The sequence below is a fragment of the Gordionus sp. m RMFG-2023 genome, chromosome 4 (genome assembly GCF_954871325.1).
Source record: "Gordionus sp. m RMFG-2023 chromosome 4, tfGorSpeb1-WG-v2, whole genome shotgun sequence".
Classification (NCBI taxonomy): Eukaryota; Metazoa; Nematomorpha; class Gordioida; order Chordodea; family Parachordodidae; genus Gordionus; species Gordionus sp. m RMFG-2023.
This window is the reverse complement of record NC_088778.1, coordinates 6,702,076-6,729,545: the sequence shown is the minus strand read 5'-3', so window position 1 is coordinate 6,729,545 and position 27,470 is coordinate 6,702,076. Positions and strand designations below refer to the sequence as shown.

At 26.8% G+C, this 27,470-nt stretch overlaps 1 protein-coding gene across 1 annotated transcript; it reads left to right on the top strand.

Moving 5' to 3' along the window:
- The first annotated feature begins 1,344 nt into the window (after positions 1–1,344).
- On the top strand, positions 1,345–27,203 carry LOC135929019 (neuroendocrine convertase 2-like). The gene is made up of 15 exons (XM_065465510.1): positions 1,345–1,492; positions 4,161–4,752; positions 15,466–15,633; positions 19,045–19,176; positions 19,977–20,085; positions 20,656–20,693; positions 20,759–20,835; positions 21,239–21,327; positions 21,453–21,628; positions 21,754–21,966; positions 24,615–24,715; positions 24,990–25,223; positions 25,809–25,973; positions 26,568–26,698; positions 27,057–27,203. The coding sequence occupies exons 2-15, from the start codon at positions 4,387–4,389 to the stop codon at positions 27,197–27,199; spliced, it is 2,142 nt and encodes a 713-aa protein (XP_065321582.1). The 5' UTR covers positions 1,345–1,492; positions 4,161–4,386; the 3' UTR covers positions 27,200–27,203.
- The last annotated feature ends 267 nt before the right edge of the window (positions 27,204–27,470 follow it).

Below are 27,470 nucleotides of genomic sequence, written 5' to 3'. Positions count from 1 at the left end.
AAAAAAATCAAGGATATTTTTTTAAAGCACTTATGTTATGTGCAACAAAAAATGGTAATATCATTTATGGTATTCACAATATAGGGTGAAAAAAAAATCTTATAAAATTCTGATGTTAATTATAGATAATTATTCATTTGACTCTTGAGTGATAAGGTGAAGGGGAAACGAGAGTGGTTTGGTGGGGATTAGCTCACCCCCATTTTAAAATTTTTTATAACTCACCCAAATTTCTATTATTTAAGCTTTTATATTTTCGACATTTATTAAGATTAAGATTTAAATATTAAATTTAATTTGAAAATATACAAATTTTTAAGATTTAAATATTAAATAAATTAATATTTATATAGTGTCCAAAATAAAGTATAATTGTCTTAAATATTACACATTTAAAATATTCATAATCAATATTTTTAATTTAATTGTTCTATACACAATTTTTTAAATACAGTTTATTTATTTTTAATTTTATAGATATTCATGGCGAGTTAAGATATTGGGCCCGGTACTGATATATTTAAAAAAATATTACAGCCCAGAACGGAGTTGGTCTAACCTGCAGGACTCTGTAAAATATTGCATAAAAATTCATAAAACTAAACATTGTTAAGCATAAAATAGAAGCCACTAAAAAAAATAGGATAAAATATAATAAAAATAAATGAAAGCACTCATTCTATAAAAAAGGAATTGAGTCTAAAAGTTATTTGAATTTTTTTAAAGACTCCTATTTTGCTTCCTATGTTTTTCAAAAAACCGCTTGGGTAATTTGTTAATTTAAATTTCCTTTTCTCCGCTATTTCATACGGATTAAAGTTTAAATTTTTGGAAATAACTAAAGACCATGGTGCAGAAGTTTGGACTTGAGACATCACCGGATGATAAATTAGCAGGTGTCAGGGTTTGGTAATCCGGCCATCGTAAAGAGAGCTACTAATAACTGAATTAATCGCTGCGTACCTTACATGTTTGCCTTAACTAATGGGTTTTTCTTATAATGAAATTAATTCAAAATCTCTAGGGTGTTTCCACACTCAAGGGTTAATAAGAAAAGAAGAAGAAAAAAGAAATGTAAAGTGAATAAAAAGAAAAGGAAAATAAGGAAAAGAAAGGTAAAACGATATTTTGAATTATATTATTAACATATAAATCGATTATTCTATCAAATATATTTTAAAATGGCGGGGAAAAAAGGGAGGTGGGAGGGATTGTACCATATTATTATTTTATAACCTACGTCATTATTAATTATTGATTTTTTTTTGTAATATAATATATAATAAAATTATTTCTTTATAATGTTATCTAAATAACAAAAATAAATTTATATTTCGAGAATTTATTTTTTGTTTTTTTTTTGTTTTTCTTTTCCGAAAGGTCCAAAATTCAATATTCAATTATTTAAATATATTGCATAAGATCTTAGTGGAAATGGAAGCAACAATTTTGACGATCCAGTCATATTATGAATATATCACTACTTTTAAAGGTTAAAATTTTTATAACTTGTTATATTTCAGTGTCAAATTTTTTTTTTTTTAAAAAAAATATGTATTACATTTTAATTTAAAAAATAATAAAAAAAATAAAATCACATCAAATGCTTGTATTAATTAAGTCTCTATATTCAAATATTATTAATTATACATTACAATTAATGAGAAATAGTTATAATAAATATAAACTCTCATCAGACCTTTTGGAATATTTTCTATAACATAGATTGTTATGTTTTATGAAACTCTTAATTCTTCAATTTTTAAAGAAAAAAAAATCCAATACAATTTTTGTTTAAATCTATATGGCTCTAATGCCTATTTAAAGGTAAGGACTTATGCCTAATTCTGTATATTTTCTAAAGATATATCTAAATTTAACATACGAATAAGGAACATGTGTTGTAATATTTTATTATTTTTTTATTAAATGGGGAGGGAATAACCCAAGAAATCTTATTTTACTTTTTTTTAAAAAACAATTATAAATTTAATACTATAATTTATATGGTTAAACATATTGGACATAGATTTAATAATATAATTTTGTATAATATCTATTAAATAAGCTGAAATGAACAAACATCTATAATAAAGAACATAAGATTTAAATATTTATGTATTTAGATGTAATTGATTTTTGAATCGTAATTTAAAATTCAATAATAAAGACTCAGCCTTAGGCGTGCTGTAGTTTTCATTTGGCTTGTAACTGGTTCTATTTATTGATTAGAAACACTGATTGATGATTAGTAGATACCAATCATGCTTTACATATTGTTCAGTGCTTCTATAATTTTCCTTCTAACATGATGTCAATCTTGCCAATTTATCATTTTGTAATAATGTTTTTCATTAAACTATTTATCAAACGGGTTAAAGTTAATTTCAACCCCCCCCCACCACCATGGAAAATCTTGGTCATGCTACTGTTTTGTGTAAGTTTTTAAAAGGCGTTTAAACCATTCCTAAGAGCTCCACTTTTCGTAGAACTCACCAGTCCACCGAGCTAATTCTTAGTAATTTAGTTATCACATTCCCATATCAATAATTATCAAACTTGACTTCTATCATAATATCTTCTTATTCGCCTGTTTTTGCTCTTTCACTATCTGATATTTCACATTCGGGCTTTTTTTCTTCGTGTTAAATTACTGATTAAACCCTTCTGCACACATTTTATGATATGTCACACTTCTTAAATTATTTCTTAGCCTTACATAATATAGAAAGATAACTAAATGAAATATTTTTTTAAAAATGTATTACTTTCTACTTTTATGATAGGTTAGAATATTTAAAAAATATCAAATCTGAATAATTTCCAATTAAAGTAAATAGCTAAAGTCAATCCTGACCCTATCTCTTAACTAATATATAGGCAAATGCCCTTCATGTTCAAATAGACACTGAGAGTTATCAATTAAATTTGACTCCCATAACTCAACAGGATATGTCTGATTTAATACTTGATAATTTTCCCCATTTTATTTTAGAATAAGACTTTTTAAACATGTGCTCTTTCTTATAGCAACGCATTACATGATACCTGACTTTAATATATATCATTGTTAACAATATAAAATATATCCAAATTCCCCTCATACCACTCTGTATGTTCCAATTCCTGAAAAATCTTTAAAATCCTCTCTCCTTTGCTAGTCATTTCACTATATCTCCTCAATCCCACTCGAAACTTTCTCTTTTAGTTCTTATCTGTATGTATTTATTCGTATTATGAGCCGTGATGATTATCTTATCTACATGACTCCTTGATTGTTGCCTGATTATCTATGGGCATTTTATATGTGAAGTCTATGCATAAGAAATTAGTGATTTTAACTTAAATTCGGAATTTCTCACATTAAAATGCTAGCACCATTCATATGAAGATAACTTTCTATTCTATTAAAATTTAATTTTTAGCCATCATTAATCAATCTTGTCATGAAGGCTTTAAATTTTTTGTCTTGAATACAAGCACTTACGTAGAGCCCTTAGATTGTTACAGGTTTGCCCTTATACAAATATTTAAAAATTCTTAATCTAACACACCGAAAACCAGTTTTGCCATTTAAGACATGTTTTGAGCAAATACCAGGAAGTCACCTAAAGCAATAACGTAACTAAGGAGGAGGCATAGGAGCTCGAGCCCCATGAAACTTTTTTATGCTCTTAATAAGGTCATTTTGAGAATAGTATCTAAAAAGGATCATTTTGAAAATCTAGAATAAAATGTGGTATTTAGAGTAGTAATATTAATATAGAGCAAAGTAACTCATTTATAGATACATAAAGAATTGGAGGTCATTAGTAAAATATTAATCCAAGATTGAAGAAGTTATCAATATAAGTTCTTAAGGTTCGGTGTTTCAAATTCTAGATATATTGGCCTAGCATTATCTTCAAAAATTAGCAATAACGTCTCATGGTAATTCTATGGACCATATCTTTGAAAAAATATCATTTTCTTTTATTGCAATTATAAAAAAAAATAACTTTTAATTATTAAAAATTTTTAGTTATTTGTATAAACAGAATTGTGCTATGTTGTTTTATTGTTCATTAATTTGATTAAACTTTTGGGAAATCGGAAAAAGATATATAATTTTGTATTTTTTTTAATATTATTTTTTTTTAATTGTATAATATTAAAAATAGGTAAGTTTTAAAGAAGATATTTCCCCCAAAAACTCAATGAATGATAATAATGATATAATCCAAAATAAATAATTTTCACACTAAGCCTAAATACAAGAAATCATCGTTACATTTTATTTCGCAAATCACTTTGAAAGAATTAAGCAAAAACCCATAAAATTCCTCAAAATCGAAAGCTAAATTTTAACTAGTGTTTTTATTATCACCGAAATTGAATGATAAATTTATGATAATAGGAAATCATCTCAAAAATCTTTCATTTATTAACATTGAAAGAACCTTGAAATCAAATGTAAAAACGTATAATTCTCTGTCAAAGCTGTGCTATGCCACATTCCAAATTTTGTGGCTAATTTTATATTTATCTCACTGGCCAATCACGGAAGCCAATGATCATGTGATTGATCCTCATGTGACTAATTTAGAACACGTGCATTCTGAAATAAGTCTCGCGATTGGTTGGTTAGACAGTTTTAGTGGGACTAAAGGGATTAAGCCAATTCTGACTAATCATTTTCTAGTGGTGCTCAAACAAAGCTGCTCCGACCCGAATTCAATTGCTCGCAATTATTCTATGACAAATCTGGGACAGGTTCGTTATTTTGTTTTTTTAACTTTTTAATCAGATCTAAAAAAACATTTAAATTTGTCTTTTTATTTATTTTTATCATTTCATACTACTTTTTCCCTTTTTAAAATTTTTGAAAAGCTAAAACCTCGAATGTATTAACAATGATAAATAATATATAGGCTAATTAGATTAACGATCCATTTATTAAAGATGTAAATATTTAAGAGTCAACTGTAGGGGCCATTTTACTGTCTGCGCATAGACTAAATACATATATTGTTCAATATTCTATTGTTTAAAAGAATTAAGGCTTCGTTACAGTAACAGCGATGATGGTTAAGCGATGCGTAATTAAATGATAACATGGATGCATAATTTAGCATTATATTATGTGAGTAACAATGTCACTCTACTCTCGCGGTTTTTATAAATTAGGCTTAATTTTTGTTTAAAAAAATACTAAAATATTTAACGAAGTAAATGTTTTTGGTCATGTAGATCATAAAATGACTCCTACAGCTAATTCCATAACACAAATTTCTTCCTTTAATTCCAGTTGAAGAATCGCATCCAAAAGATAGGATCACTTTCCTAACATCTTCGTGATAAAGGTGGTAGTAATTGATTTTCATAATACCATAAGATTTATACACTGCAATAAATTATATAAATTCGTATTTTAAAAAGTCTAACTAGAGAACTTTTTAGGATTACAATAACAACAAATCTCTTTATTATTTTTACCTACTTAGTATCAGATTAAACAATATTCACGAAAAATATGTTTTTTTTATAAATACTTTTTGAATGTGTGATCACACTAAAAACCCCCTCTGTACATCGCACGAATGAGGTATAAATATTTTTAAAATAATTTTCATATTTTATACATTTTTATTCTAATGATTAATCAATATCACTCTTGTAATTGTATAAAATGCCATAAGAAAAAATGACTAAATTCAATATAGATCTAGATAAGTTAAATCTTGATAGTACTGAATTTTTAAATTGGCCATTCCAGTGAAATAGAATCACACTCAAAAACTTTAAAATTAAATGTCCCCACTAGTTAGCATAGTATATTATATGCTTGAGCATATCAATAAAATCTAATTAATTAATTATTTGAAGTGAATTGGCAAGCATTATATCAAACTTTCAAACTATGAATCAGATCTCATAGAAGAACTATTAATTTTTCTTTCAAAGTTTTAATAAACAGTCGAATTTCTATAAGGACCTACATTGAACTTGGAATTACTTTTCATAAAATCGGATAAATAAATGATGATAATAATTTGGAAATTATTTCCTTAAGAAAAGTATATTTAAAAAAACTTGCCTTACGATTTTCTGTTCTGCAAATAATAGTATTTTAATTTATTTGATTTACTTTTTATTTCAAAAATTTTGTAGGGTTTAGGTTCTCTTCTTCTTTTAGCTCTAAGATTTCAAAAATTTTAAATTGTGAAAAAATATCTAATAGAAAAAATTGCAAACTTATAGGGTATGATGATATTAGATTGGTAAATATAGAGATTGAAAACCAAGAAGAAATATTAATTACAAATTAATTGACAAGGTTAACAAATAAACATTCAATAATAAGCACACGTTATAACCACTTTAAGGGATTTAGAACAATAATGCCATATTCTTCAGAAAAAACGTCATTCACACAATATATATATGTTCAAAATTTTTGGGAAAAGTGGATCGAACTTTCGAATTTTTCCAGGCTAACCAAAAATAAATTGGTGTTCCGGCAACTCGCACACCTAGTGGGAGAGCTTTTTCTACCCCCAAATTAACTTTAAATTCAAGAAGATCATCTTATATCCGGAAAATTAAAATAAAATTATAATTATACATGATAACTATAATATTATAAAATTGAAATTTTCTAATTAGTTCACTTTTTAATAAAAAATTTAAAAAATGCCGATATTATTGTATTATTTTATTTTGAATTTAATTTTAGATTTTTCTAGAAAGAATTTAATTGCCAATTAATAAAAATATATATTACAAAAAATTCACACCGCCGATGTTGACTGCGGGTTAAAAAGCGACGTGCGACCTCCCGATTAGAATTTAAAAGTCGCGCCGGCCGTCGATAGTTTTATCAGCGCATAGGTCTATATTTAACAAATTTAACTTAAGTGTAGTTCTAAAGATTTCATGGAAATCTGTTCTATCATAAGGTTCATAAGGTTTAAAATATGACAAACACATGTAATGTGGTTGGGATTAGAGGTATGCATTGGACCGGTTTTTGGCCCGCTTACCCGCGGCCGCCCATCTAAGTGAAGAACGGGCTGGGCTGATTAAGATGAATATTTAAAATGTGGGCGGGCGGGTTAAAAAAATTTACAACTTTTATTTGTTATTTTACATTTAAAAAAATATGATCCCTGAAATTTAAATTTTTTTAATAACTTAGGGTTGTCGTTGGAAGAAATTAATTAGATAAAAAATATATTGAAAACATGTTGGATTTAATTTGCATGGAAGAATATAACATCAACATGAATAAAAATCTGATTTTAAGAATTTAATTAAATATTATTAAATTGTAAACGCAAAGTTTGAAATAAATAGCTTCCACATCAAAATTAAACATCAACAGATGGGAATATGTGGCTAACAAGTTTTTGTATAATTTAGTAAGATTTTAGGGTTGAAGAATATTCTTCTTTACGTACATTGGCTTTAAGTTTAGAAATTATAAATATTGAAGAAATGTGAGGGAAAGACATATGACATAATATTTTTAACGATTTGTATGATATTGGGATTCAACAATCGGAGAATGATTCCACCATTAGCTTTCTTTTCTAAAATTAAAGCTTTGGAAAAAATTCTAACTTAAATATCGAGACTATATATATTAAGAGCTATTTGTTCTACTATAATTTAAGACGATATGCAAATGATATTTTTCGATATATTGTTCTCATAGTCCAATTTCCATATTCAAATTTATAGATTACACAACAAATTATCGTGGAAGAAAATTTTCCCTCTCAATTCCTTCAACTATGGGATAAATTCATTAATAACTATCAAGAAAGATTTATTTAAATCAAAATTAGTAAAACATATATTTATATCGAAATTAGTAAAAGATTTTTAATCAAGAAAGATTTATTTAAATCAAAATTAGTAAAACATATATTTATATCGAAATTAGTAAATATTTATTTAATTCGAAAATGATTTTGTCAAAATGAAATCGAATAAATAAATATATTATAAATTTTTAAGCCTGCACAAAGGGTTTTGGTGAACTGAAAAAATTGTTTAACTGATGTTGTTAAACGTTAATGGACAGAGGATCCTAAACTTTATATATAAATGTATTGTAGAATTTTATTTTCCATATTTTATAATTCCAATATAATGATAATTATTATAACACCGAAATTGATCATAAATTTATATTATAAACAACAATTTAAATGCTCACAAATCGTAAAAAAATATTATTGTAAATTTTAAAAAATAAAATCAAATATTTATGGGTTAAAATTTTATTTTTAATAAACTTTTTCTTTAAAAATAATTAAAATTATATTAGGAATTTTTATTATAAAAAAATGCTAATAACCCCTTTAACAACTTTTTCCTCTTTCCAAAAATTAAATATTAATAAAAGTCTTTAAGGATAACTATAGCCAGTCTCTCTCTGAGGAAGAAGCCTTCTTTCAGATCGCTAGTATTCTTGCGGATGTGAGATCCTAAATCCTCGAAGAAGGATAATGAGTTTATGTAGTAGATATTATTGGGAAAAGATGTAATCTGATATTTCCGAATATTTGGAAATTTTATGTTGTTTATTTTGCTCAAGTAGGTTTGGAGCTTGGTTTGATAAAGCTAATGGATCTATATAAGAATAGTCCCCAGAAATTGGCCCCATTTACTTGGGATCAGGTGATTCTGTCAGACCATTTCCCATCGGATCTAAAAAGTCCTGGTGGTTCTAGTGCGGGCATTTGGGTAGATTTCATTGCTCCATGATCAAGGAATTGTATTTTTTGTGCTAGAGAATTCGTCCCTTGCACGATCTGCAATATAAGCTGTGTCTTCCTTTGGTGTCTATAGGGATTATGCAGCCAGAGCAGAAATGAAGAAAGGTTATTATACAATTTAGGCCGATTCCTATTGTGTGAGTTAGCTCATTGTTGGTTAGTTGAAGTTAAGATTTTTGGAAGGAATGATTTCCATAAATTATATCTTATTAATCAAAATTTACAAATTATATCTTAATATCTATTTTCCAAAATAAATCATAATTAACAAAAATTCGTAATATTTTACAACTATATAACTAATTAATATTAATTGTTTTTAAAGAAATATATTATATTCCAAATTTTTTAATTTGAACAATAAAAATCATTTGCTATCTTTTGACTGATTAAAAAAAATATATAATTAATTATAGGATATATATATAATATTGTAAATGTAAGTTTCATGTTACAATTATTGATCAATTTCAAAGTTTTCATAAAAATAAGCACAATTTTTAAATTTCTTACCATAACATATTCAATCCCTCTTGATAAAACCATTTCGAAAAAGTTAATATTAAATGAAAACACTATCTAACTTTTATGTAACCTTGAAGAAAAATTTATTTTCACTAACATTTTAATAGTCTTTGTTTCCTTATTTGAAAAATAAAGGTTTTTATAAATATTATTATTCTATGTTATTTAAAAGGATATATAATAATATTTAAAAATCAATAAAAAAAAATTTGGCCTGAATATATTGGAAAAATGAATATATTTTTGTTTTCATTTTAAATAAAAAAATATTAATATCTCTAATTATTTTTTTTAAAAATATATTTGAAATAATTTAAAGTTATTGTTAGAGAACAAATTTTTCAATAAACTATTTATAACTTAAATTTTTTGTATAAATAAATATCATTTTTAATATCGAAAAGTTTTAACTCTTGTTTATGTCTTAGATGGTTGTTAAGCCGATCTGCGTTTTTAGCAAATCTTTAAAGTTTAAATTATATTTCGAGAAGGACCTGATTATGCCAGAATAAGATTTTAACATGTAGTAAAATTTTCACACTACCCTTAATTTTTACTAATTATACCTTTATAAACTAAAAAAAAATACTCAGGGTATATTACATTCTAGAATTTGATTCAGTCACAAAATCGAGTTTTTTCAAAAAAATTTTGGAATTTTCTAAAAATCCTAGTTTATGAAGCATATACTCCTGACTTTTTACCCCTCTACTACATATCATCGACTGAATATCATGATGTTCAACAAAATGCATCTTGCAAAAACGATATAGAAGTTTACCTAATTTTTGGTATTTGAAAACGGTTAACCTTTATATATTCTCTACTTATTTCCAAAATTCTTTTTCATATAAAAGTTATCGAATATCGATATCAAAAATGATTAAATTTTAATGTTAACTTTATGAATCGCCTAATTTACTTCTTTTTTTTTGGAATTTAAAACAAATAAATAATTGATGATAATTACTTTTCACTTTTTTATATGTTATTTTACTGCCAAATTTTTTTTTTTTAATACCTACACTTTTTAAAACCAACTTCATTAGTATTATATTTCTGTTTTAAAATTTAAGGGGAATTTTACAATTTAACTGGAAAGTATTAGTTATCATTTTTTTTTTAAAAAAGGATATGTCTAAATGGTTTTTCAAACTTAATAATCAAGCAAAATTGGACATACGTTTTATTTGTGTAATTTATACTGTATGTTAGAGTCAAATGCGTATTCAGTTGGGTAATGATTAAATGAAGGCTCAATCTACAGAGGCGTGCAGGAGAAAATCCGTTAAAATTCGATTAACCACTTAGGGTTAGCAGATTTTTTAGCAAGCTAAAAATTGAAAACGGCTAAAAATATACTAGTCAATAAGAGTATTGCTTTGTCCAATATGTGAAATATGTTACATGATTGACTGATTTGGTTAAATATTTTCTAAATAATATTGGAATACCTCTCCGGAAAAATTAGACCATTGAAATTTTGAAAAACGGGGTAAATAAATGATTTATATTAGGATCATTTGACGAAAACGTTATTTTTACATTTAAAAATTATGATTTTGCCAAAAATGTATTTCAGTATTGTTGTAGTTTCCATTATATTGTATTTGATAAAATGATTTATTTTAATAGATGTAATTTCTAGCGGATTGATTAAATTTATTACGTTTAAAAGAAACTGTAAAGATCAGTTACTTTACTCCTGAATTTAGAATAAAATATCCCCTGTTCTCCTATAAATTCTACAAGAATTTTCTTATCTATTCGTTTATTACCAATATAAAAAGTATAATGTGTAATAAACTCTTTTCAAAATAAAAAAAATCATTTTAAAAAAAAATAAGAATAAAATAATAAAATTTATAAACACTAAGGTGCCTCTAGTTATGACAAAATAAATTGATGAGACCGGCTTTACACCGCCCAGCCCGAATTTTTTTAAAATCTATTATATTTATATTAAATATTTATAGCTAATATGGCGGCGATTTAAAATGTTCGGTTTTATAATATATTGCCCGGCCCAGGTATTTTTCTTAAAAAAAAAATTTTAGGCACGGCCCAGATATATTTTAAAAAATTAATATAGGCCCGGCTCGTGGGCAGAGCTTAGGGCCGGGGCGGGCCTGGTTTGCAGATCTCTGATTGATATACATGGTGATATGCATTTGAAAACCGTTATTATAGTTCCCTAAAATTAAGCCCTAAGGGATTTTAAAAAATCCCAGCTACAGATCCGAAATCACCAATTGTGTGGGAAACAATGGGAAGATCTAACCAATAAAGCAATCAATGCATAAATTATCCCAGGCTAATGGAATTCATTCCATGGAGTCATTCTATCGGGCCTAATATTGTCTTCGAAATTAAATTTTAAGGGTTCCAACGTCGTTGGAATTAGAGATCTGCAAAGTTAGGCCCGGTCCGTACCCGGCTCGGCCCGAATTCCGTTCGGGCCCGGCTCGTGCCTAATTATATTTAAAACAATCGGGTTCGGGGCGGGCTTAATATTTTAAAAAAATTCGGACCCGGTTCGGGTCGGACCTTGGAATTTTTTTTAAATATATCTTAATTTATCAATTTTATATTGAATTTTTTATGTAAAATAAAAATATTTGATTTTATTTATTGAAACTAAACGACATATAACATATGTCTTTTATTTTGAGTAATTATAAAAATTAATTTCTATATTTAAATAAATTCGGGCCAGGCCGGGTATGTAAATTTTTTAAAAAAAATTTCGGGTTCGGGCCGGGCCGGATAAACTTTTTTAAAAAAAATTTTGGGCCGGGCCGGGGTTAAAAAGATAGGCCCGATGCAGATCACTAGTTGGAATATGACAGAACGGATAATCTAGCATCATCGACAGTGGTATAAAAATTGCCGTTTCTCAAAAGGCAGCCATTCATGCCACTAAGCATGCAATTGACAGATTTCGCATGATGAGGGTGTGACGATATCATATCCTAAACAAGAGATTATTATACTTCGTTTAAACAATGGTTAGAGCTTGAGATGGCTTCGACACATTCATAACCTGAGATGAAGTATTAGATTGTTGATTACTAACTTGATTTATTTGGGAGGTGATAACTGGGTTAAAGATCCAAGAAGTGGCCTTCGAAACAGCATTCGAGAAAAGGAATTGAACAGAATATTGAATTAAGGGTAAGTTCCAGTTGTCTAGAAAATAAAGGCGAGAATTTGTTTTCCATAGATCTAGAGCTATCATTAGATAGAGGTTTTTGGTAATGATAAAAGTGTTGATAATTAGCTGACTTTTTTATGACAAGAGGAAAGCTGCAATGCTCAGTGAAGCAAGAAATCATAGGCCTATATAAGTCCAAATTTGGTGGGAGATAAACTTGCATCCAATAAGTAAGTCAAAATTTGAGGTTAAGTTTTGTTTTGTAAGGGATTTACTCAAAATCTCAAATCAAATAACATGTCAGGGAATAGAAATAGAGGATAAATGAAAGGCATTTTTGGAATGTATAGGAATTTTTTAATGAGAAAAAATGTATGGAGAAATGTTGTATAACCTAGGATTTTTTGAAAATGGGAAAGAGGTGAGCTTAGATGGGTGTATTCAAAATTTTGAAATGTAATCCAAAAGAACACATCAATCTTTATGAGCAAGCCAAATGTGAAAGGCAGGCATTTCCTCCACTCCCCTCCTTTCTAAGGTATATAGTATGTCACTATTAAAGTTTTCACAAAAAGGCTTTTTAATATTTTTATATAATCTGGGTAAAGGCCTGCTCTAAATGGGCCTAAAGCTTTCCACTTCCAAAGTACCTAAATATTTATATGTCAATCTTTAACATATTAAGTTTAGTAAATGCATGCCAGGGATTTGATATTACAATCCTAAAGCCATTACGCGAATACTTAATGTTGTTAAACGGCCCAATTTGAGTCGATTTTTAAAAATTTCCCGGTTAAGATTTTAATCAAGATAATATTATGTAAGCCTATTTTGGTTAAAATCTTTATCGGGCCGTTTTCAAAAATTGTCTCAAATCGAAAACTCTATGAATATTAAACCATTTCCCTCTATGTTTTAAAAATCTTTGATAAAATTCAACTTCAATGTTAGGGGAAAGAGTTTTATAAAAAAAAAAATCTTGAAATTAAAAAAATTAGAGAAAAGAAAATAATTCAATCTTTGAGATGTGTATGATAATAGAAATATAAAAAATAGTATTAAAATAACAATTATGACACAGATGCCATTAAAAAAATTTTTTGGATAATTTTATAGGTATGCTTATTCGACCTCTGTTTTGGTTTTGGTTTTGTGATTTACAATTAAATATACTTGCACCATGTTTGGGAATCATTAATTTAATGATGGTTTAATGAAAAATATATAATCTAACCTATATTATTAATAATGATTTGTACAAAAAGTTGATAAAATGTTTAAATACACCTTTATGATCGATCTTTCAAACTGTATTATATATAAACAATAAATTTTATTAATATGTAATATTTTTTAAACTTATAAATTTTTCTATAATATTTATCCCTTCTATATTTATATAAATGTTTTAGGTTTGATTGGAATTACTTCTATATTCCACAATGTTAAGAATATGTTGAAGAAACTATATCATTCTCTTTTTACTATTTTTTTTGATTTATAATGAATTATTTTACGGCATTTCCGATGAATGGGATAATACGGAATTTGCCACTATAATTCTCCCATATCTACAGTTCCACATAAGACTATTAACTTAACTTCCCAGTTCAAGCTTTTAAAAAAATCATCCCACATTTCAATAAGGGGGCAGGGAATACATTCCTATGTGCTAACATTTTTTTCCCCGTTTTTAAATAAAATTAATAAGTGTCTTTTTAAATTCAATATTTGTATCCAACAAGATAATGGATTTATTTTATAAAATTTTTAAAAAAAATTAAAGTCATTCGATAGATATAAAAAAGTGAAAAGCAATTATTTTTTTACTATTTTGAAATGATTAATATATATGTGTAATAGTAAAATAACTAACATTATATTAAATTAGATTAAAAAATATCCAGATATAAAAAATAACATTTCCTACACCACTTAATATTAATAAGTAAATTCAAATGCGCAAATTATTGATACAAATAATTTAAAATTTTTAAAATGTGATAGAAGAATAATAATATTTTATTTTTACTATTATAATAATTTACAGTGTATAAATTTCAAAGAGACAAATCACTAAAAAGTGTACCTACATTGAAGTCCCCATTAGAGCGCATTAAAACGAAAAGCCTTTCAATGGCATCCACTATGGCGCACAGTCTATAACATTGATTGTCGCGGACTTCAATGAATGTATACTTTTTTAATAAATGACCCGCTAATCTAGGATAGTATATATTGTCTTGGGTATCTGCACATTGTATTATTTAAGATACCCGATTCTAATTATTGAAGCAAAGGGCTTCGCTAAACTGTTATCCTTTAATAGTGAGAAATAACTTCTTATTTAAATTAAATCTAGGCGTCCTGAGAACCAATCACGTGATTTAAAATTCTATGATCTTTTTTTCTTAATAATATAAATACAAAATTATAGTATTAAAAGAAATTTTGTTTAGCCTATTATGCTAATTAATTATTTCCTCCATTTTTAATTTTAATTTTATAGTGTTTTAGAAAATTTCAGTTTGGACCCACCAATAATTTTTCCCAGCACGTAAGATAATTATTTGCAAGTTGTCCATTTGCCCAATACTAAATTTTTATTAAAGGAATGATTAAATTAATTTGAACTTGCGGGTGCGGTCCGCAAAAATACTTTCCCCAAGTTGTCCGATCTTTTGCTCGGCCTGCAGAGCTATACCAACCTCTAATATATATTTATCAAAAAAAAAAAATTTTTTTTTTTGAGTATATTATCTCAACTTTATTTACTAAAGTTTAATGTGGAGTAATAATTCCCGTTGAAAAAAAAACAATTCTAAATATTAGTTAGGGGATGTTATTTTTTCTAAATAGGCTGGAATACATATAACATTTTTTTAAAAAAAATTTTGAAATATTTATCTTGGGTTTAATTTTAAGAAAAAATGAAAATACAAGAAAAAAAATTACATACTGTCATTTTAATAAATTTTTTAAAATGAGCAATTGAAATTTAATTTTTTTTATTTATATTAGATAAGTGGTCATCCTCACCATTACAATTTCAAATCGTTATCAATCACCAAGACACCCAAGGAGATTGTATCTTTATCAACTAACAAAGGCAAGCGTAGATCTAGGAGGCAAAGTAAACTCCAAATCGATGATTTACACAGGTGGCAAAATCTAAAATATGATCCACAGGTTAAAAATACTTTTCAATTTGCATATTTTTTTAGGTTTGGCTGGACCCGTTGATTTTATTTATAATTGCCTTACAACAAATTCTCCCACCCCTCCCTCCAAAAATATATAATATTCGATTGCATTCAGATTGAATTTAGAAATCAGATGGAATATAATTACTTTAGGCCAATGGTCGATATAAGCTAGATTTTATTAAGTTCCTAAGTTTAATACGAATTCAGAAGACTACTTTACCTTTTTTTTCGGTTTCTAAAGAGATCTATGAATCTGGACCGAACCTTACCGCTCATAATTCGTCAGAAGAATATTTTTTAAAATAGGTCAATTTGATTTAATCAAATAATTTTCAAGTTTTATTATACAATATTTTTATTTCATATTTTTTTTTTTAAATGAAATTTTGTTATGGCGATAATATGATGTTGTTTTACTTTTTTTGGTTACCAACTTTAAATCATTTATTGAGTGGGTTTTTTTAAAAAATATTATTCCTAAAAATTTAAAATACATTAAAATAAAAATATAATTTGAAAATTGTGTTCTTAAAATAGGAACTATTAGTTCGTCTAAAAATTTCTTTCTTTCTTTCTTTCTGTGGATTGAGGCGTTTGTCTTGGGTTACATCTTATCAAAAATTACAATAATTATAAAATTGAAATTTAATTTTTTTTTTGGCGATTGCGCTCATTTTTTTAATAGGATTGAATCTCTATCTTAAGCTCTTTCATTCAAATAATTTGATGTCGTACTTCTGAGATAAGTTTTTATTCTACGTAATGAAGAAAAGGTCCTTGATTTGTACTTGTTTGTTGCCAAAATATAAAGTAATTTAAAAAGATTTGGAAAAAATTATATATTTTATAATAATCATGATTCCATGGTGTTTCTTGAAGGATTTCATCTTTTTCATACCAAGATTGAAATTCTGAAATTAATCGGCAGTCAGATATGGCCTTCAGATGCATTTATTACCTCGAATAAAATTGAGTGAATTATTTAATAGTAATATCTAGATTTAATATATCCTAAGACAGTTATCTAGGTAATATTTAAAAATTGGATAGAGCCATTTGGTGGTACACAACGTTCATTAATTTGAGTCAAAAATAGAATAAAAATGGTTATTTAATAGTAATTCTCATTGAGTCCACGTTAATATATTGGCGATTGTTTGCCTAGGTGAAAGTCGAGAATCTAATAATGTATCAGATTCAGATGAAGTATCTGGTTCTGACCATTCTGATTTCTCTAAGGGCATTAAAATAGGATCTTTTAGATCCAAAAATACTTTAACAACTGGGTTAAAGGCTTCATCGTGACGGACATGCTTTTTGCAGTTTTTTTTTCTTTTTAGTGCAAGAATTATTAAAAGTAAAATTCAGCAAATTGTATCTAATCATTACTAACCTCTTGAAGACCTTATTTCTTCATTATCTATCTTTTTAGATTCTTTTATTTTGTTTAATAATTTTATTTGCAATTATTGTGCATCAGATTGTGAAGATGAATAATCAATTATAATCGGGAAGGTTTTTTGGTTGATAAAATTTTCTTATATCCATCAGTTTTTAAGGTTTACAAAAAAATGTAAGAAAATATGCTTTAAATATTTGTAGGAAAAAGTAGTTAATATATAAGGAAGAAATATAAAAATTAATATAACTTTTTGCTTAAATTTAAAATAAAATATAACATATTTGAAATTGAATATATTGCATATTATAATTCATAAAACCTTTTATCTAAATTTTTTGCTAAGTTGCCACCCCCCCCTCCCTGTCTCACATTGGCTACAAGCCTGTTATTGATGAATGACGACGATATTATTTCTTTACATTTTATAATGCTCTTGCAGTTTTCAGGTTCACTATCTGTTCTGCATTCATATTGTTTACAATCGGCTCCTCTTCTTATGAGGATTTATTTTTATCAACTTATCACCAATGTCAATTAAATTAGGCATTAAGCATAATTGTGTTTCGATTTTTTAAGTATAAAAATATAAATTACATTTTTTAAAAAAATAAATTTGATCATATTTTTAATTTATAAATTTATTACCTTTGTTAGGGTATAATTATTGATTTCTCATAATTTATATAATAAAACATTTTTGAAAATAAAAAATAAGCAAGTTAATGTTATAAAGTGTTCCAAAACGGTTTTAAAGAAATTATCAAAAAGCAACATGTTAAAATTATTTCGTAAAAATCTTAGAATAATTTTAACAAAAAATTTGATTTTTTTTTCCTAATCGAATAAATGTTTATTCATATTCGAACAAAATTAATAATTTAATTTGAAAATTTAACGTTAAAATTAGATGTGAAATGATATTTTTACAAATATCCTATGAGTTCAACTAATTTGTAGCTATCACTCTTGCTGTATCATAAGGAAGTTAAAATATAAATATACGATTATTTAACCTTCCCAATAGCCCGTTTAGGTAGATTTTTAAGGACCACCCTATCAAGATTTTATCCAAAATAATAATATAGTTTCGAGATTTGGCAAATAGAGATTCGAACCCTTCTGCCATCTCTGAGAAAATCTTCAGATCTATCTATGAAAAACTATTTTGGTTAAATCTTAATCAAGCCATTTTGAAAAATAGACCCATCGTTAAACGGGTCGATTTGAGCCGATCCTCTAGGTCTCTAGATTTTGCTGATGTCCAAACCTTTGTGCCCTCCATGAGTAAAATTTTCAAGTTTGTGTATTTTTCTGGAAAAAAATATCAAGTTTGAAGTTTTTAAAATCGAATCGAACTATTTAACAAAACTTCTTCGCATTCCCTTATTGTGAAATCTTATGATGACTCATTTCTAAATTAACTAACTGACAGAATTCAACCAATTGTAATTCGTGAAATCTCAAAGGTCAATCATGTTTTTCCTCTAAGAAATAATACTCAAAGAAGATACATCATTTAATAAAAAATTAAAATTAGATTTCATGATTGAATTCGGAGAAATATAATTTAACGAAAAGGGAATCAATAAACACATTATAAATAAAATTTATATTTAAGAATAATCCTATCTTTCAATGCTAACAAAAAACTTTGATGTGACCATTTTGAGCTCAAAAAATAAATTAATTTAATATTCATTTTATTTTTCTTCTTATCTTCTTTTATCTTTGAAACATATCATAAAATTTTAAAACCTTTTATTTTCATCTTAATGTAATATTTTTTAAATATATTTTTTTATATCCTTGTTATATTTGTCACAAAATAATATTAATTAAAATTTAGTAAAGAGAAGGAAAAAAAGGCTTTGAATCAATTAGATTTCCCTTTTATAATATCTATTTTTCTCTTTCCTAGGTTTTCATTTCCTTTTTAAAATTAGCATTTCATCATACAATATAGCGTTTTAATTGTGACATTTAAAAAAAAAGGTTCATTACGTTGTACGACAGCCTGGATTTATAAGAACTAAGAGAGGTTATAAAGCTCTTGAATTGAAATTGCCTCAGCCCAACTCCATCAAGGAGCCTAATGACCCACTATTTGGAGATCAATGGTATTTGGTGAGTTGAAATTTTTTTTTTTACACAAAACGATTTATTACTTCTTTTTCTTATCAACTTCTATTCCTTTTATTTCGGGAGATAACCTTAGTAGAACTAAATTTAAAATTTTTTTAATTTAAATATTTTAATTAATTTTCATTTTTTGAATAATCGAAATCGATTTTAAAAAATTGATTTTTTTACATCCCGAAGAATGAAAAAATGAATATAAATCCATAAATTTTTCCATTTCTTATTATTAACTTTAATATAACATTTCTGCTTGTACTATGTAATTTCATATTCATTTTATCAATCAAGTTTTTAACCCTTTCCATATCACAGGGTTGAATTTATGGGGGAAAATGTTCTTTTTATATTTATGAATATCAATGAGGATAGTTTTTGATTATTTTTTAATTTATGAAGAGGGTGGATAGGATTTTTAATGGGATTAGTTGGGGTGGATAATGCTATACGAAATATTTTACTATATAATGGAACTTTATGTCGAATTTGGGTTCTTTCCTAACTTATCAAATATAAGAAATCTATTTTAAAAAAATATATAAAATAAATTGCTGTTGTAACTAATTAGGATTTCGAATACTAATTTCTGGATTAAAAGATAAAATTTTTTACGAGATATATTTTATGATATTATTATTATTATTGGCAAAAATATAGATGAATCAATTCTCTTGAAAACTAAAATTAGTTGTTTTTTTTTCTCTAAATCAATAATAACGGAAATTTTAAAATTACAAACAATTTTGCGATTTTCGTATTTACCTATTTTTTTTTTCTTCGTTACTCAGAAAAACACGGGACAAAATGGGGGTAAAAAGTATTTGGATTTAAACGTAGAAGCTGCTTGGGCTATGGGCGTGACTGGAAAAAATGTGACTACAGCCATTATGGATGATGGTAATTTTTTCAAAAAAAAATAAATAATCGATAAAATTATGATGGAAAAAAGTGGAAAAGTAAATATAATAAAAGGAAGATGAAAGATTGTAGATAGATCATTAAGCATGGCTTAAAATTATTCATTTTTTTAACGCATTTTAGCCCTAAGTCATTATATTATTATGTATATGAGCTCGGATTAACAGCTGATCGATATTTTTAAAATTTGTTACCTATATGGTCAATTTTTCTTTATTAATAATTAAAAGACTTTTAAAAATCGCTCAGCTATTAAGTCATATCGGATCGGATCCTTATACGAATCCAGCCTATTACATAGCCTAGGTAAGAGCGAACACATATGACTGTTTGTAGCACTAAGGCCTTATTTATAGAGCGCTAATAGCGTCACATCTCATCACGATGCTTAAATTTCAAAAAAATAAACACTGGCAAACAATTGAACTTCGTTTAGCTAAGAGTATCGCACCGCTCTATATTTAGAAATTAAAATGAGGAAAAAGTTAAATAAAAGGGTCATACAAAATTTTTAATTTTATATTTTTTTACTTCTATTTATAAATTTAGGGATCGATTACACTCATCCAGATCTCAGGGAAAATTTTGTAAGTCTTCATAAAACATTCTATTTTGCACACATATATATTTATATTTATTTTAATATTTTCAGAACGCGAAAGCCAGTTACGACTTTAGCAGTAACGACCCTTATCCGTATCCAAGATACACTGATGATTGGTTTAATAGGTATTTTGACAACTTATTAAACATCTACTTTTTAACTCATTTTGTTTTCTTCATAATATTCATCTTTCATTACATTTATTGTGGTGAATCAATTCTATTTAGGTTATTGTTCTAATTTTTTGTAGCCAAATTCCTATTTTTTAGCGACCTAAGTAGGCGTCTTTTAAAAATATATCTAAATGAAGCATGACCGTGCATTCTCATTTTGTATACTTCGCCGCGAATTCGCGCAAACTGTGAATGCAGGATAAATAAGCTCGGGCAATCAATTTTTTTAGACATGGGCCTGTATATTAATCCCAATGAGCTTGTATTTAGCTCTCACTCAATTTTTATGTCAAATTTTATCCTTTATTATGCTAAATATACTATCAAACTAATCGTTTTAAAACATATAAATAAGCCATGGCACAAGATGCGCCGGTGAGGTATCTGCCAAAAGAGATAATGGAATTTGCGGGGTCGGTATCGCTTATGATTCCAAAGTTGCTGGTAAATTTTAAATTATATTGCTTTTTTTCTTTTTCTCATTTCATAATTTGTAATGATTTTATTCTAAAGCCATTTTTATAACTACGAATTTCTATTTTATTTCTGTGAGAAATAAAATATCTTAGGTATAAGAATGTTGGATCAACCTTATATGACGGATCTGATAGAAGCTAATTCTATGGGGCACGAACCTAATTTGATAGACATATACAGCGCTTCTTGGGGACCTACAGATGATGGCAAGACAGTAGATGGGCCTAGAAATTTAACCATGAGAGCTATAGTCAAAGGAGTTAATGAGGTTTTTAAAAATAATTTATAATGAACAAGAAGCCTTTTCTGTTATCATTTTGAGAAATAGTCCCTCTCACACAGTACTTAATATTAATAAAATCTAAATTTAAACAAAAAATATACATTTTTTAGGGAAGAAATGGTTTAGGCAATATATACGTATGGGCTTCAGGAGACGGTGGCAAAAATGATGATTGCAATTGTGATGGATACGCTGCAAGTATGTGGACAATTTCCATAAACAGCGCTATAAATACAGGAGAGAATGCCAGATACGACGAATCTTGTTCTTCTACTCTCGCTTCCACTTTCAGCAACGGGGGAAAAAATCCTAATTCAGGAGTGGTAACGATCTTTTCTTTTCTTATTTCCTTTTCTTAAATAATTTTTTCCACCCAGGGCCCTCTAAATTTGCGTCAATAAAGGGGGTAGGGGGCTTAGATAATTGGCTAGGGGATCTATAAGGTTCTTTTTTAACCAGTGACCTAATAAAATACCTAGATTGACGATTTATTTGTTTAAATGAGTATCACTGCAAATCAGCTGGTGGCACGCCATATTGTGTATCCATATAAACAATTTACAAAGGTAGGTTTTATTTATAATAAAAATAATTGCATAGTAAACTATAATGACGCGTCATCAGCTGATATACAATTTAATAACGCTCCAAAATGCATTTTAATATAAGAATTTTCAGTCTAGGTAAGTATTTTATATCATTTTGGTTCTCACCGAATTTTTAAAACTTTCATAAGTTTTAAAATTATAATAAAATCGTATGTTAAATTTTTTAAATTTCTAGAATTATATTTTGGACACGTTTTAATTTTTATATTAAAAAAAAGCTTATTTTTTCTTTTTCGATTAATTTTAAAAGTTTGTGAATTAAATATATTGATATTTTGTACCACATCCTTACAAATATATATTTTTAAAACCTAAATAAAAGATTTATAGAAACCATAACTATTAAACTTATCTATGGAAAAATTATTTTACATTTTAGGGGTGACAGGAGATAGTGGGAGCCGGTAATTTCTTCTAATCATTTAAAACTCATAAACTTTGAGATTTAAAATTTAAGCCAAATATATATTTTAATAAGATGTTTAGGTAGGTAAAAATGTTACTTACATTATTGCTCCATGATAAATTTTAAATGCAAATTTAAATTTTCACACGTCACAAATAACTTTTTATTTTTTACATTTTACCAATTTTATAAATGATATTCGGACTAAATATCAATTGTAAATGCTAAAATGAACTCAATTTTATCATGTATAAAAATATTACCAATATTCATGTTAAATTAATATCCCTTAAATTAAATTTTAATTGATTGTGAAGACCTGGGGCAGATTTTGACGGGTACGTATTAGCCATTTTTAAACAGGGATTTTTTGGAATGAAAAAATTCTACTAAATTTATAAGAACATTAGAAGCCACTAGTTTTTCTAGGGTCCCAAATGATAATATGAGAATTATTGGTTTATTTCTTTTAAATTATATGACAGCTTTAAGATGACAGCAAGTTATATCTGGTGATATATAATAAAGTGAACCTGGTGAATTTAATATATTTGACAATTTATTCTCACTTATTTATTTAGAATTTCTATATATAAGAACTAATAATAAAGAACGATATGACGATGCAACGCGAAAAGATAATAGACACTTAATTCTTAAATTTCCATTTTTAAATCTAAAAGATTATTTTCTTAGATATTTATTTCTACTATAGAGATAGATATATGTAAAGAATAAAAATACTTTTAAACTTTGGAAAATTTTCTTGATCTAATTTTTATAGCACTCCAATTTTTTATGGACCATACAACCCCGGTCTCCTCTACTTAATTTTTACATTATCTCTACAATATATTGGCATTCAAAATAAAGTAGTTACTGCATATATATATTTAGTTTAACCAAAAAAAAAAAGATCTTAATCCCTTAAAATTTTTAGTAATAACAATTTTATCTATAGCACGGAACAAAACCTAATTAAAGGAGACCGGGGTTATATTGTTCATAAAGAATGGAAGTTCTATAAAAAAAAAATAGATGAAGCAAATTTTCCAAAATGTTTAAATGAATATAAAATTTTAAAAAAAGAAAATTTAAGAATTACCCGGGGTACCTTTTACTATTTTGCGGTGCGTATTATAATACTTCTTCATTTTTAAAAAAATGATAATATATATCAGAAGAACTTTTTGGCACTTAAGACTATAGTATAATTTACAAAAAAATAGGGCATTCATCTTTATATACAAATTTGTTACCCTAGATCTTGGCTTTTAATGTTCTTAAAAATGTAGTTAAATTTTTTCTTATTCAAAAATAAATCCCTGTCTTAAAATGGCTGCTAATACGCACCCAGCTAAAACCTGCCACAGATCTTCATATTTAATTAAAATTTAATATCAATACATTTAATTACCAAAGATTATCAATATTTTTATACATGATAAAATTATTGTGATTACTTTATCATTTAGAATTGATATTTAGTCTGAATAACTTTTATAAAAAAAATTATTAGGTAAAAATGTAAAAAATTAAAAAATAACTTTTGACGGGTTAAAATTTAAATTAGCATTTAAAACTTTTCATGAGCATATTTCTGTCAAACATTTTTTAGAAGCATTAGCATCTTATTAAAATACATTTATGGTTTAAATTTTAAATATCAAAGTTTAATAATTTTAAAATATTTGAGAAGAAACCCTGCCCCAAAAGTGAAGGGCTCGATTTGAGCTGATTGTTAAAAACGTATAACTCAATATTTTAGCCAGAAAAATATTGCCTAACACCCAAAATTTAAGTAATAGCTGTCCAAACCTTTGTGCCATCTATGAGAAAAATCTCTAGGTGCGCCTAATATTTTTCTAAATAAAATATTGAGTTGACCGTATTTAAAAATCGACTCAAAATAGAGCCAAAAATGAATTTGACTTATACCACATTGTGATAATAAAAGGCGACGACTGATTTGTATGCGAAATGCACCAAGACTCATTCTGGAACATCCGCCGCAGCTCCTGAAGCAGCCGGTGTTTTTGCTTTAGCCCTAGAAGCAAAGTTAATATAATAATTTTCATGAAACTCATATACATGATTTTTCTTTTTTACAATTTGAAAATATAGTATAATTTTTTTTATTTTATCTTAAATCTTTATATGAAAAATTTTAGCCATCCTTATTAGGTGTGTTGTTAACTGGAATTGGGTTTAAAAAATTCTATTTACAAATAATCTTAATAAAGAAAGCTTATATTAGCCCCAACAAATTAATTAAAGCCGGGAAATGGCAAATACTATAAAAGTTTTTTTTTTGAAATTGAATATAAATTAGCCCGTTCCTAACTTGGAGAGATATTCAACATTTGACGGTCTTCACTTCGAAACGCAATTCTTTGTACGACAGTCAAGGGGAATTCCCCTGGACAAGAAATGGAGTGGGACTAGAATTCAATCATTTATTTGGCTACGGCATATTGGACGCTGGGGCTATGGTAGCATTAGCTAAAACATGGAAACCAGTTCCACTCAGATTCCATTGTGAGGCTGGGGTATTCAAAGACATTCGGTAATTTCAAATACACTTAAATCTATAAAAAGCACTATTAAAATAACAAGTTTCAATTTAACCTGCCCAGTGAGATCATTTGTCATCAAAATTTTTAATCAATTAATTTTTATATTTTAAGAAACTAATGGTTGGTACTTAGAGATAATAATTTATAAAACAATATTTATTATTTCATATTAACCTGTCAAAATCATTATTTTATTATATCAAAATGTCAAAATCATTATTTTATTATACCAAAATACAAGTATTTTTTGTTCATGGGAAATATTCTAGGCGCGAAAGATAGTTTGCTTAATTTGAAAAAAAATCTTTATTTTAAATGCATTTTTTTGAAGGGGAACTAATAGACTTAACGATGTAGAATAGAGATAAAATTGATAATACACCGATGTGTTGTAAATATGATATTGTAAATGATATCAAAAATAGATGGATAAATTTATATTATTTGAAAATTTTAAGAAATAAAGATAAATTACGAATTTCAAAAAAATTTCCTCCAATAATTTAACATCTTGTTTTTTTAATTTCAATTATTTATCATTAATTTAATTTAAATTAAATAAACTAACTTATAAGTCAAATCCCATCTCATGGCTCTTTGACATTACATATAGACACTGATAGTTGCAGGGGCAAACAAAATGAAGTTAATTTCTTGGAACACGTTCAGTGCGTTATAACTTTAAACAGTACCAGAAGAGGAGACGTCACCATATATCTCATATCGCCCAGTGGAACTAGGTATATATTTTTAAAAAAATTTATACATATATAACTTTCATCCTTTTTTCCCTGACTTTCTTCTTTTTTTTTACAACTTTCAAAACATAACATCCAAGTAGTGTTGTTAAAAAGCTGCTTCGGGTCGATTTAAAAAAACGGTACAATTAATATTATAACCAAAAGGACATTATGTAAGCCTAAAGGCTCGTATCTGGCAGAAATGCTTGGACATCTATTTGCCAAATCTCGATGCTCACATACATTTTAACTAAAATCCTAATTGGGCTATTTAACAACACTACATCCAAGTTTATATATAATAAATTCAATAAAAGAGGCCTATCCCGTACATATAAAATAATTGTTTTTAAAAATGAAAAGAAAAAGAACAACGAATCTTAATACGTTTTACAAAATAATATTATGTAAACCAAACTAAATTGAATAAACTAATAATTGTGGGACGACCGATTTTAATTCATTGTTAAAAACCTGTGCCATTCCTGTAAATAGATATTTCTGCAAGTTCTCTCTTGATAATTTTAGAAAAAATACAAATTTTTTATTTAGAAAGTAAATTTGTATCTAAAACAAAAATAACACTATTCACAGATCCATGCTTCTGAGCAGAAGACCTTTCGACGATGATTTTAAGGATGGATTCTATAAATGGCCTTTCATGACGACCCACACGTGGGGAGAAAATCCTAAAGGAAGATGGACAATGGAAGTCAAATTTAAAGGTTAACTATTTATTTATTATTTAAATATTTCATACATGAATTATTATGAAAAAAATAAATGCGCATTATTTAACTAACTGATGGATGTAGTTCAGTAGAATTACACATTATCCCCCCACCCCAGTCTATCATCCACCTGCGCATCATATTATATTTTATAATACAATCTTAATAATAGTATTACGAATCGAAAATGAATTTGGTGAACACCATCTTTTTGTCTATAACAACCAAAAAAAACGACCGTTTCTGAATTGTCACCTCATATAAAAGTATCACAGTATATTAAACAAAAAAATCTAAAACAATTAATTTTAATCAGATAATTTAACCGACAAAAAAAAACACTTTTTAATAGGTGACGAAATTCAATCTGGTCACTTGAAGCAATGGACACTACTATTGCACGGCACTAAAAGTTCCCCTTACGAACATCAAATAATATCGGACCCAAAGTCTAAATTGGCTATAGCCAAGAAAGCTCATGACCTTCAACTTTAAATATTTTTTTCTACTACACTAGAAACAGAATTATTTAAAATTTCTAGAAAAATAAATAAATATTGGTAATGGATTTTTATCTTTTTCTTACATTCCTAAATGTCGTAAATGTAAATATTTATAAATGATACGTCATCAAAACTCTCGTATATTCCTAAATGTCGTATACATACATTTAATTCATTTTTAAAATAATATTTCAACTAAAAAATTCTTGAAAATGTTTTGTGAGATAGTGTTTGTTGAGATTATTTTAAATTAATTTATTATT

Bases quoted from the DNA above. Each gene is read 5' to 3' on its own strand.
- LOC135929019 (XM_065465510.1), top strand. From the start codon at position 4,387: ATGATAATAGGAAATCATCTCAAAAATCTTTCATTTATTAACATTGAA. The intron at 21,328-21,452 runs GTAAATTTTAAA...AAAATATCTTAG, and splicing joins TTATGATTCCAAAGTTGCTG to GTATAAGAATGTTGGATCAA. The intron at 25,974-26,567 runs GTATATATTTTT...CACTATTCACAG, and splicing joins ATATCGCCCAGTGGAACTAG to ATCCATGCTTCTGAGCAGAA.